The sequence below is a fragment of the Tachypleus tridentatus genome, chromosome 7 (genome assembly GCF_004210375.1).
Source record: "Tachypleus tridentatus isolate NWPU-2018 chromosome 7, ASM421037v1, whole genome shotgun sequence".
In the NCBI taxonomy this organism is placed as follows: domain Eukaryota; kingdom Metazoa; phylum Arthropoda; class Merostomata; order Xiphosura; family Limulidae; genus Tachypleus; species Tachypleus tridentatus.
In genome coordinates this window covers 35,283,100-35,296,543 of record NC_134831.1, presented here as the reverse complement: position 1 = coordinate 35,296,543, position 13,444 = coordinate 35,283,100, and the positions used below count along the sequence as shown (strand labels likewise).

General features: G+C 32.3%; 1 protein-coding gene across 4 annotated transcripts in view; it reads left to right on the top strand.

The window, feature by feature from the left end:
- The window catches only part of LOC143255421 (uncharacterized), a 37,526-nt gene extending 24,082 nt beyond the window's left edge, over positions 1-13,444 (top strand). Inside the window, exons 1-3 of one of the 4 annotated variants that reach the window (XM_076511058.1) lie at positions 665-1,821; positions 3,256-3,351; positions 4,852-13,444. In XM_076511058.1, the coding sequence (XP_076367173.1) occupies positions 1,201-1,596 (396 nt within the window). In that variant the 5' untranslated portion in view covers positions 665-1,200 and the 3' untranslated portion in view covers positions 1,597-1,821; positions 3,256-3,351; positions 4,852-13,444. Of the gene's footprint in view, positions 1-664; positions 3,352-4,851 lie in introns of those variants that run through there. The other 3 variants (XM_076511057.1, XR_013030637.1, XM_076511056.1) reach the window with 3 other exon arrangements.

The window sequence follows — 13,444 nt, the reverse complement described above, 5'->3', positions numbered from 1 at the left end:
GCGCATTCCGAAAAAGCATTAAGACGAGATGAATAAGCTGACAAAGTTGAGTGCTGAGCATAGATAATAGATAATGTAGATAGCCAGACTGACTTCCGCGTTGTGACCAAAATTCTATTGAGAAAGTTGATGATGGGGAAAATCGATAGAGTAAGTAACGCTTGCCACAAGTGGCTGCAACCGACATGTGTCTGCCCATGTGTTTCCTTCGTACTTACAAGTAAATCACTTGAATGTAGAATTCATTCTGTGGTCTTCACGTCATTCGTGCATCATCTGCGTCGTCTCCACTCTTATTTTTTATTGATTGAATAGAATGGCTAATGTAAATTCTGAACGAACCTCGAAGACAAATCGAAGAACGTGCAATGCGTTTAACTGCCGAAATTATCGTGTGAAGGGATCAGAAATTTCTTTTCACCGGTTTCCATCAGATCATGAATTACGTACAAAATGGATTTTAGCCACACGGCGGGAAAATTTTAATCCTTCAAAATCGGCTGTCCTCTGTTCGAAATATTTTGAGTCTGACTGCTTTATCGATTCAGATTGTTCTTTTTCTATATTATCGCGAAAAAAGACTGCATGGAAACGCCGTTCCCAGCATTTTTGACTTCCCTGACCGTCTTCAGCAACCGCCTATCAAGAAAAGGTGCACCTCAACTTCAGCTGTAAGTCGTATTGGAAATTGCCTCTTGCGTATTTTCTTGTTAACGGAGTTTCTGGTAAATTTTTACATGAAGTTTTGCGAGAAGCAATAAACAAACTTTTTGAGGCTAGAGTGACCTGACCATTGTTTCAATCACACTTGTGACGTTCCCTCCTCAGATTCCCTGCCGGACGTGACTCTTTATTGTTCTCAAGGTCTCTGCGGAGAGCACACTCCTGTTCGCCGGTCAGTGCACAAGGACAAAAGCCTACGTCACCTCCGCAGTTATGGGGGGTGTTGCGTAGCCCGCGCGCGATTCACAGTGACCTTGTTCTTTGGTATTCTTCGGTCTTCAGGCCCTTTCAGTGCCTTAATATATTACGTCTTAATTTATTCAAACTAAGTGCTCTATTTCAGCTCTAAGTATGGAAATGATTAAATCTACTTATTACGTTGATGTGAAGACATGTAGGCCTACTATACGATCTTCTTTAACTTATGAATGGGGCTTAAACGAATGCACGCTTATGATGACTCGTGCATAAGCCGACATGACTGCAACGCAAGCAAGCGAGTTACTTACTCTATCGATTTTCCCCCGTAGCGGGAATGGTAATAGGAAAACGGTCACACGCGCCGACATGCAAATGGGAGAAGTGTGGCTATCTACTTTATCTATTATTTGTGGTGCTGAGCTCCGGAGACAGTTTCCAGATAAGCCTTCTGTCACCCCACAACATCTGGGGAAAATTTGTCATGGAATGCTTTTCACTCTGAAGAAACTGCAAGCCGCCCCAGCCGACAGAAATCGGCCTGACGTGAAGGCTGAAAGGAAAGACTATGCCCTGTGGTTCATGGAGACGGCACTTCGCGCACCCCGTGTCATCTACATCGACGAGATGGGGTTCAACGTATGGACAATTAAGAAACTGACTGCATTCACTTGACGAACTTTGTCAATAATACGGTCTGTGATTTTCTCATTAAATCTTTCTTGTCGAAATGTGTGATGAAGTGTGACGCAATCAGTTTCCACGACATCAACAATTCGACGGTATAATTGAAGCCATCAACGGGTTCGCTAAGCTCAAAAATTTTTAAGAACGGGTTCGCGCGAACCCCTGCGAACCCCCTGAATCCCACCACTGCTCACAACTTAGACTTGGTTAAAGGTTTCTAACTCTAACATAATTATTAGCAATACTCTGAATTAAGGATGGTAGATTATTTTTGTTTGTTTGTTGTTAAACTATCTGCTGTGCTCACTAAAGGTATCAAAACCCATTTTTTTGCATGAAAAAGTGTAGGCAGATCAGTTAGTGTTTTATGTTTGAAATGAGTTACAATGAAGCATTTTTTTCTTTCTTCTGTGCATTGTGAAAAGCAGAAGTACAGAATGATTTTAAACCAAATCTAAATTTGATAAGGTCAGTAATTAAGTCTTTTGCATGTATATTTTTGAAATTAAAAAAAAAAAACCTCTTTGGAATAAGTTTTATTCATAACAATATTTAGATTAAAAGCAGTATTCAAGTAAAAGTAACACTATGAAAAAATAGAAAGATTTGTCTAGGGTTTTACAAAATTCATTGGAAACAACTCATTTACAATTATTGTAATATTTTCCCCTTGATCTTTTATGCTTGCATAAGGAATGTGGATGCAGTTAGGTATTTCAAGTTGAGTAATAACATTATTCTGGCAGTCTTGGCTAAAACTTCGGGAATAGTGTCTTGTATATTGTAACCCAAGTAATTCTCTTTTCCAGTTAATTTGTAAGTCATTGACATAGTGTAGAGTAATAATTTCAACATCAGTGAAAACGTGTATGGAAATTAGCAATTTCATTCAAATGATGATAAAACCTTTGTTATATTGTGGTCTATGGAGCTTAATGGGTTGGAAGTTTGTCCTACATAATATAGTCGACTGTATAACTAGAATTTTTACACAAAGGTTTTCCAAGAAGTATGCATTGCTTGCCTGCTGCCACAGGACGAAGTAAACACCTTTTATTTTTGCATACAATTGTTTACTACTGAAAACTAGTTTTAAAGTTTCCTTGAAGGAGTTACCTTGAATGAAATTATTATTTCCAATGAAATGAAATGACAAAAATGTAGAGAGGAAAGAAACAGCATCTCCTTATCCAAACAAAAACAGTAGTTAAGAACTTGACTTTAAGATTTTTTCAGCGATACTTAAAATCAAGGATAAAACAAGGTTAAAGAGAATGCTTGATTCCTAAGGAATAATTACATTACCTTACAAACTAATAATGGATTTCCTACTGACTTGATGGATTGCTTCATTTGTGCTGTTTTTATTAATTATGGGTTATTTCATTAAAATTTTGTTCAGTAGTAGGATGTACTTTATTCTGAGAGATTCTTCATCTAAAATAGAATATAACTTACAAAGATATATTAATTGTCTTGTATCAGTATTCTTTCTTGTTGTTGTCGAGAGGGCTTGCTTCACTTTTTGTTGTATTAAAATATTTTAATGTAGTGTTTCTTGTTGGTATAATTGCAAATTTGAGCAAACAGTAATTAATAGATTTAATTTGGATGTAATAATCATTTTTATGACATTTTATACTGTAGATCTAGGAAAGGAAAATTTGCCTCTTGAGTGTTTTACTATTGGAACTATTGGGTCTACGTTACCATACAGCTGTGACAAAGCTGGATGTAGAATATGTGAGTGAAATTTCCAGATTGAGAATTACACATCAGAATTAAACAGAACCATATTTTTTTTTGAAAATTCATATTCAGAATAAAGAACAAAATTTCGGCTTAGTTTGAGAAAGTAGTTTTGAAACAAGCGTATTTTATGTAATTAAAACTCTAAACAAACACATACCTGGAAATGAAAATTAATACATCTAGTGAACCAAGATCATGCTTTTCTCAGTGAAAACTTTGATAATGCCATTTAATCAGATGAGCATCTGTGTTTTAAAAAAAAACAAATGCTGATTAATTTTTGAAATGTAAGATATTTAAATTCTTACATATCGTTGACCTTGGCAGCTCTTGTTGCAATGTTTTATGTTTGCTTTAGAAAAACAAAAACACATTTATTGATTTTTTTTTACAAAATCTGAAGTGTTAGCTATTTTAGAAATATTTCATCTGCCATGAAATTAAATGTAACCAGACCGAGTACCAGATATATAGTCACACAAGAATTTTGCAAATCTGGACTCATTGGAAAAAAAAATTAAGTGTACCAAAAAGCAGGAAGGTTTATAGCAACACATGATACTGTCTGTAATAAAGATTGGCTTCTGTCTAACTACACCATTGTGGTCTGTGATACAAAGATAACTTCTAATGGTGTTGGGATACATCTGCACCTGTCCTGCAACAGTAGTGACCATTTATGTGGGTTATTCTTTTCACATCTCCTCAAAGCATGTAGAATTCACTCTGTTGTTTCTTTTTGGCACTCAGGGTTTAAGTAAACTTGTTTCATGACATGACCAGATTGTCACATTATTTACTGTGGAAAGTATTATGTGATTATCATATGATGTCATGGAGATAATGTTACGTTTGTTTATTTACTTTTAGACTTATGTAATGAAGTATTTTGGAATTTTCTAAACTTTTAAATTACAGGGTTATGGAACATCAGAAAGACTATTTCAAGTTTGTTATTTCTTACAGTACTTTTTTGTTATTTTTAGCATTATTTCAGGTATAATGACTCTTTTTATAAAAAAAAAAAACTTATTCGTAGTGAAGTAACACATTATCAGATTCATTAGGAGTTACCAAAATTGTTATTGGACCAATATTTAAACATTTTCTAGAGATATAAAGCAATTGGTACCAAAGTGTAACCATCCCCAAAGCTATAATGAAGAATTTTGTAAGAAATCAAGTTTCTTGTAATTATTTTAAGGTAAGACACCAAATATTTGATTGTGGGTCATGTGCCTGACACTTTATGTAAAGATAACACAACTTTATTGTACTTATTTTTAGGCAGCACTAGATAATGATCAGAAGATAAATTTTAACTGATACTTTATGTAAAGATAACACAACATTATATTTGTTATATACAGCACTAGCCTCTGTAATAGATAATGATCAGAAGGTATTATGTTTCAACAAAAATCTTTTATTATAGGAGCAGTGTTTTGTAAATGTTTAAAATAATTGTTGTTTTTTTGTTTTATTTTCCAGTGGTAATGGAGGGTAAAATGTCACAAGAAAAATTCTTTAACCCTGCTGGACCAAAAGCAGTTTGTAGCTTACTGGCTAGAAAAGTTGGATAGAGAAACCAATGGAGGGAAAATGTCTCTCTTGATGGACTGTGCTGATTGTGGTCTCTCAAACATGGTTCGATTTTCGTAGTCTATTAAGTACAAAAACATGTGTAATTGAAGTCTTATAATCCAAAAGAAAAAAGTACATAGAAAAATGTATATGTTTGTTATAAATTCTAGGTCAATGATGTAAATAGAAACAAAATGGCTGATGTTTACATTTTATCCATAGGGGTTTCTGTTTCATTAAAAAAATGTATATGCAAATAAGATAATTATAAAAAAAAGTTATTCCAAAACATACTTACCTCTTCTTACACTACAGTTTTTACTTAACTTCCAGTTTCCTCTTTTGTCCATCTAAGGATTGGTCTGATTTTTTCTTGCTTGTATCAGTCTGTTTTACCCCTCTTAATTGCTCTTGGAGATATCTGTCTTGTGACACTTTCCACTGATATTATATGTTTTCTATCCTGCTTCTGTAAATAAGCATCTCATTCAGATAATGTTGTCACTTTTTCTTGACAAGTCATTCACTAATGTATTTTTCTGTGCTATGATTACTGAAGATATTTTGAGAGTTATTCATGTTACCCAGTTGATTTTTCTTTTAAACAATTCTCATTTGATAAGCCAATATATAGCATGTATTCCTGGATTATCATTTCTGGTATGAAGGCAAATCAGGTCTCTCCTTTCGTTCATTTAATGTGTTTTGTTTTAGGTCTTCCCCAGTTGGTTTTCACTCCCTCTACTGACACTTGGTTTGTGCAGAGATGTTTACTGCTCAGTTATTTCTGGAAGGAATACGTGTGCCTTATCCAGCTTGCTTGTTAGAACTATGTGATTAAGCTTACTACCACCAGGTGAAAGCATATACCAACTCTGAAAGAATATATTTGCTCCTAGAAATTTGGAGTTCTGGAAGGGAGTTTGTAGGTAACCCGATTAGATCAGTATCCCCTGGTGGAACAGTGATATGTCTGTGGACTTACATCTCTAACATCCAACATTTCATTCCCCACAGTGGACATAGTGGATAATTCAATGTGTTGTCTTCCCAAATCAAACAACTTTCTAGGTTTAGTTTCACCCTATATATGGTGCCAAGTCATTTATTATCCCTTAAAACTTTGTTGGAAGACTCTCAGGATCACCAAGTTCATTGATGACAAATTGGAACCATTGTGAGTATGTATATTGGTTTGATTGTTGACTTTTACACTCATCCCTATTGTCATTGGTGTTTTGACTTCCAGTGGCTCCTATAGGGAATCATATTTCTGCCCCTGTTAAATGGTCCCAACCCTCATCATGGGTCTCTTGGTCCATTGATATCTATACTAGATTCTGTTCATATCTAAGGGTTCTGTTACTCTGCTGGAGCAGGGTCAGTTGTATATGTGCCTATTGTAGGGCTTTGAAACCTGTCTTGACTTTGAGAATTTCTGGTTGTGTGTCAAATCTTTACCGCAGGTCTATGAGTCAGGATTAGTTGTTCATTTCACATCTTCACTATTATTATTCATCCAATCTGTAGGGGGTTTCTGTCTCCTGCACATCCTCAAATTTTGAAACTTGATTCTAGGACTATTAGAGTTTGGTTGGTCTGGGGATACATAGAGAGTGATGCTAGCTTTTCTGGGGTTTTATTCCCATTGAATAATACAAAAGAATGATGTATGGTCATTGATCTTTATCATCTAGGTCAATTCCAAAATTATCCAAGGTTCACAAATGACTCATTCCTTACTCTGAGTTGGTATTTTTTGTTAAGATTATGGATATTCAAGTTTGATACCATAAGCTTCTGTCTGCACATTGTCACTATTGGTGCTCATAACTCATTCCTAATACCAGTTCAAATTTAATGCTTGGCTTTTCAGTTGGGTTGAGTATGGATTTTCTTTTTGATCAATATTGGTTCAATAAATTGTTCATGGAAGAGGATCAATTGTCTCGTTGTAATTCCAAATACTGAGTGGTCCCATTGCAGGTCCTTGATTGAGCACAGTTTGTTCTACATCCTTCACATAATTCTGAAGAAAAGAAGAATATACTGTGCCACTCCATTTGGGAGTGGAGATGAGTATTTATAATTCCAGACTGAGTCAGTTCTGTTTCCTCAGGTTGAATATGACACATGAAGACCCTTCATTCAGGTTGAGGAGAAGGCTCTTTCATTTTGGTGGTCTTATCCTCTCTTCATGTTTCCAGTGGATCATAACATATCACTCTGTGATTGCAGGTTGGGATCCATTCATAAGTGTATATGTATGTAATATATTGCAGCTCAATTATCCTAGCCACCAACATGGGATATAGAGACCATAGCCTTATAATTCCAACCCAGAGTGGTAGAATCTTGATTGTTTGGTTGGGGCCTGACCACCAGTGATGAAATATTATGTAAACTTCCACCCACAATACATGAATTCCAGGTGGAAAGCATACCTGTTCTGGATCTAGTGCAGTTCCTTCACACATCCATCATCTATGCAGATGCTTTCTGTATGGAAAATGCCCTTGCTGCCCCCACCACCATTCACCTTATCAATGTGGGACTCTAGTTATTGTGTGTGTGGAGATAAATATATTTTAGTAATTAACATTTTCTTAAATGAAAGACGTATTTCCAGTAATATTTACTTTCATACTTTCCTGCCATTCTTCCCCACTAAGAACCAGTGTTAGAGATTGCAGATTGAGTCAGTCTCAAGTCTTAACATTATTTGAATGAGGTGCTAGTGTACACTACCAGGATAGAGGGCTCACTGACATAATGAAGAGTATCACAAGACAAATATCACCAAGGGCAATTATGTGAGGTATGAAGCAAATCAAGAAACAAAATCAGAATAATGCTTAGATAGGAAAAGAATAAAACCTTAGTAATCAAGTAATAGGTCTAGTGTGAGGGAGGTAAGTATCATTGAAAATACATTTTTAATTTAAGAAAATATTAAATCTTACCATGTTTCTAAGTGAAAAAAAAATTGTTTATAGATTTTTTTTTAAACAAGTAAGAAACCACTACTGAAAACAAGTAAACAATACTATGCTAGAACTTCCTTCTTATTTACCATAATGCCAGTCCCATATGTTTGGGCACTCAGATTACTTTTTTAACAAAAAATATTTTCATTCAGTACTTTTTGACATAAAAATATGTAATGATTAATGGAGGCTATAATATTAAGTCAGAAGTCAAGGAACTTTTGTGAAAATAGTATGGCAAGATGATATTCGACTGTGAATATAATATAAAAAGTGAAATTGGACTGCATGAAAAGTGTTTCTCATGTAGTTATGTTCATAGAACATGTATGTTCTATAATGGATTAAGTTAATTTTATCTAGAATAAGTGCCATACTCATTCACACTATTATTATTGCACTTGCCATTATTTTGTACTTTTGGTGAGTATTCGTTTTATATATTTTATGATAATAATTAATAAACAAAATAAATCTTCACACTCAGCTTCTTTGTATCAAAGATGTTAAACATTTTTTATTGTTATTATTATCCATAAAAAGGAAATAATTGATTGATGTAATAAAGAAATTAAAAAAGGCCAAGATGAATGCTGTTAGTAAAATAGTAATTCAGAGTGATATTTGTGACACTAAAGATATGTCAGATGAAATTAAATTCATTTGCACTATAGATCAAAAATAAAATTAATCTGAATAAAATTTCAGAACTGAATGGTTATTGGTTGTTTTTTTTTTCAGAAATAAAATTAGAATGAGGATTTTCAAATATAATAGCAATAACAGGAAATTTTCTTACAATTTGAGTGGCAAAATATGCTAAGTTGAGTTAATATCATCCTTTGTTTTTTATATGAAAAAGCCTTTTTGTACAAAACAATGCCCTCTCCAGACAGAATTTAAATATCCATCCTTTCATTTCCTGTTGACTCCTGTAGCATGAAATTAATGAGAAACAGTTCCATTTAAAGTACTACTTGAATACTAATATTAATTCATGATATTAGAACAATAGATGGGTTAAAAAAAAATTAGTCCTATACAAAAGTGATAGACCCCATAACCTGAGTGCTTTGAAATGGTGGACATTTGTTAATGATACTAACATGGATATCATTATGCTTTTTTTTTTACGTTTTTTGAATAAATGAAATTGAACTTAGGGTTTCATTAGACACTCAGAAAATTAGATTCTAACTGTATTGTAGGATATTCGTGTAACTTGTAACTGAATTCATAATTCAAAATTTGTATACATCTGCTTCTTCTGTTAGCAAATTTTATGCCAAAATATTTTAGAATTTAAATTATGAGGAATGAGTTGAGAATCTTATGTATATATAAATAGTTTTTGTTGTGAAAATTAGTAAAATGTTTTCATGTATTGAAAAGAGTAGTAAATCAAAGAATAGATTAGGCTTCTATGCCATCTTTTCCTCACATTCATGTTTGGGTGAAAAATGAAAGCTAACATATAAATAAATAACCACTTAGTTTACTTTATATTGCTAGATAATTAATTGTCATGTGGTGTCACATGTTATCCAAATATCTGAAGTATTTTAGATTATTAATGGTGAGGGATTATACCTCAAAACCATACTTTATCCCTCTTATACTCAAACCTCTTAACCATATTCCTCCATTATAGAATTCATAGATATGTGAAGTCTCTAACTTCCACAGTACACAAAGCAAGCTTCAAAATTATTTTCAGTCAGTAATTTTGAAAATGGAAGAATGATTTATGAGCAGGCAATGTTATTTGAAAAAGAAAAATGGAACAAACTTGCATTGTTCCTAAGAGCACATAAAGCAAATGCTGGTAATTTAATATTGGCTTCAGATAAACATTCACCAAGCTCTCAAAAATTATTTGGTTGCTGTTTATCCATTAATGTAACAGTTATTTTATTTTTAATAAATTTCATGAAACATCAAACAATGTAAAAATTCATAACATGTTATAGTTTGATATTTTTCAAAAAACATTGGAGTGATTCTGCACAAGACAGTGTCACTATGTTTAGACATTTAATTCCATATGAGGCACAGTTTAATCCATAGATTCAAATCAAATATGTGTTTACATCACTTTTTTAGAATATAAAATTTAGTTTGCTTTAAACATATGGACACTAAATACAGGTATTTCCTCCTTGCTTTGCAAAGGAATATTTAAGATCCACCTGTTACAAAGAGATAGAGAAGTAAAATAAATTAGTAAAACTTATGAGTACTCTTATTTTCTCAGTATGCTTTGAGAGAATGAAATGTCACTGGAACTAAGAACATTATCACAGTTACTGGACCAGTGAAAGAATTGAAGTAAACATTGTACTAGCAGTATTAGTTTTATTGGTTCTCCTACAGTTGAATATTATTGATATATGACACATTAGTTTTGTTTAGATTTTGTTGTAGGCATTGTACCAGCTGAAGATTTTATTTGCTCTTCCTAAGATTGCTTTGTTTTTTTCTTTTTTGAATACTATTGGGTTATTACATATTCACATTTTGTTTGCATGGTTAGTTGAAATGTGTATTTAAATATCCATAGTTTGCATTTTATTTTTGGTATTTTTTCCATCTTATTTTAATATTGTGATTTATCATAACCAGATGTTTCTACTTTTGAATGGTGATTTGTGTTTGGCAATTGATTTATTTTTTTAAACAGGATATGGAACTGATTATGTATGTAATAACCTTATTTAAATCCTATTTTCCTTTTGCTTGGGTAAATATATGACTCACCTCTCATGAATTTATTTATTACAAATTAATTTAAACTACTATTTCAGACTTTTACCCTCTTGCAAAATGTATGAATGTTATTTCTGTGATTCTTGAAGTAAAATTTGAAAACTGTGATATTTTTCTTTTTACTGCTACTCAGAGTTGTGTAAAATATCTAGAACTGAAAACTATTTTAAGTGCAATTTCGATATACATAATAAAACTGCTGTATATATAAAATCACCAGTTCTTTAATTTTAAAAAAGTATTTGTTTAGTATATGTGGGTTTTTCTCATTTTTAACAGTTACCAAGTGGTGGAGTGAATTTTTTTAATTACTTATGTAAAGTACATGTAAATATAAGATTAGAATTTCTGTGAGCATAAACAAATTATAGTTCTTTGCAGGAAGATATGGAAGTTTAATTCAAGCTGTGTTTTTAATGGCTAACTTTTCGTCTGTTTGCCTTTGAGGAGAAAAGGTCCTAATAGTAATTTGTAAAGTTAATATAAGTCATTGAATATTTATATATTTTTTTCCAAAATAGATGTTGTCAGATTAGGCTTAGTACTTTTTAAAATATAAGAAAATTAGATTTACATAATATGCATTGAGTTATTGTCAAGGCATTGCTTAGTGCCAGATATTTTTGTTGTATAAAGTAATAAAGCAAGTGTCTGGTAAGTGTAATCAGTGACAGAGGGAGTATTCTGAATGTTTATAGTTTCAGAAGATTTGTACAATTTTTTTTGTTATTTTTAACAATTAAACAATAATAATCCTTGTCACTTAACATAAAAACTTTAGATTTAAATAATAATACTGCTTTTTTTAACAACAAAATATATTAAGTAAAAAGTTAAGTTTGTGTTGTAGATTGATACATCTAACTTAAAAAAGATAGTAGTTTATTAAAGTTTGATCACTATATCTCCATTGTTATTGTTATAACATTTCAAACAATTAGGTATCTTTTTGCTTTGTTACTTATATTTGTTACTAAAAGCTGGATTTGGGTATTCAAAATATTTCTATCAGATATGATACATGAGGAAGGTAAATTAAGATTAATGAAAATACAATATCATGTTTTCAGGATTTAAAACTAGGTCAGTATAAATATAATAATACTCTAAAATTATTAGAAATCTACATTTAGAGTTTAACTAATTCTGTTTTCTTCTGAAAAATGATGTTTGAAAAACAAATGTCACTTCCCTCAGGAATGGCTTGGTATGGCTGAATCTCCATTCCACCAACTGTGCTTGCTGTTTCAGCTTTGGGGGTATTATAATGTGATGGCCAATCTCACTATTCTTTGGTAAAAGATGAGCTGAAGAGTTAGTGGTTGGTGCTGGTGAGCTGCTTGCCCTCTAGCCTTTCGTAGCTAAATTATAAATGGCTGGCACGGTGTCACTTTGTGCAAAATTCAAAAGAAACAAATCCTTCAGAATCAACAAGGGTAGAAAATGGTAATCACATTCAAGGAGAACAACAATAAACCTCAGATAAATGTATTTTATTCTACCTAATGTTTTAGTTTATATGTTTTGGGTATCTTAAATATTCATTTATGTTGTAACCTATGACATTTAAAGACCATTAAAGAAAAAGACTAAAACTAAACACTGGGTAGAATAAAAAAAATGTTTATCAGAAGTTGTTTGTTGTCTTTTTTTGAAAATGATTTCCATATTTCAGTCGGCACTGAAAATTTTAGAAAGGTGGTAATGAATTGTGCGATATTGACTTACTAATATAAATATATTGACTGTTTATGAAAAAGGGAGTTGTTTAGATATTTCTAAGTGGACTTGTACATTTACATGTAACCATAAGAGGTAATTACTGTTCTGCTCATAAAATCAAATCGCACTTGTTACTTACATTGTAGTTTATGAAGTTTTATATAACTTTAATTCAAGTCAGAGCTGTAGTAACAAGGTAGGCAACATAGAGAAGTGCCTGGGATGCTGATTTAGTGAGGGCACTATGCTATCATGTTGATGCTCTATGAATTTGTATGTTGTTTGTCACATTATTGACAACTGACTCTTGTCAATTATTATAACTTGTGCACATGCTCATTGGAATTCAACTTGCAAGTGATGCATTAGTGACACTAGTGCTATAGCACTGGTTTTATTTTGTTTGTTTTATAATAAGCTCTATATGAAAATGAGCAAAAAACTCGAGATTTGAAACCAGAAAAAGAAGAAATGCACATGAATTGGAGAGTCAATGATCTTCTAAATTTATGAAGTCATGGTTTTCTTTAACTGATGAACACAAAATGGAAGAAGAATTGATAAATGAAAATGAAGAATCGATTAACGATAATGAAAAATTGATAAACAGTATTGAAGAATCTTGTAGTTTACTGCCATTGGCAGAAAAGAACATAATATTGATGAATCTCAAATTGAATTGGTGGATGATAATTTGCCTGTATCAATCAAAATTTAGAAAGACATTGTTGAGAGCCAAATTGAATCAGTCAACTTTAGTGATCCTGAAATTGGCTAAATATTAATAGATCGAGGAAAGAAAATATATTAAAAATGTAATAGATTGAGTTCTGGATGCAGATCATTCATAAAGTAAAAGAGAAGGACGTTCATTTAGTAAAGAATTACTTTGAGAAATTCTAAAATGGTGAAAATGTATTGTGACACTGGCTGATTTATTCTAAAAAGTACAGTTCTACATTTTGCTTTCTTTGTATTTTTGATGCTAATAAAACAATAAAAGTCAGTGCACTTACTAATCCAAA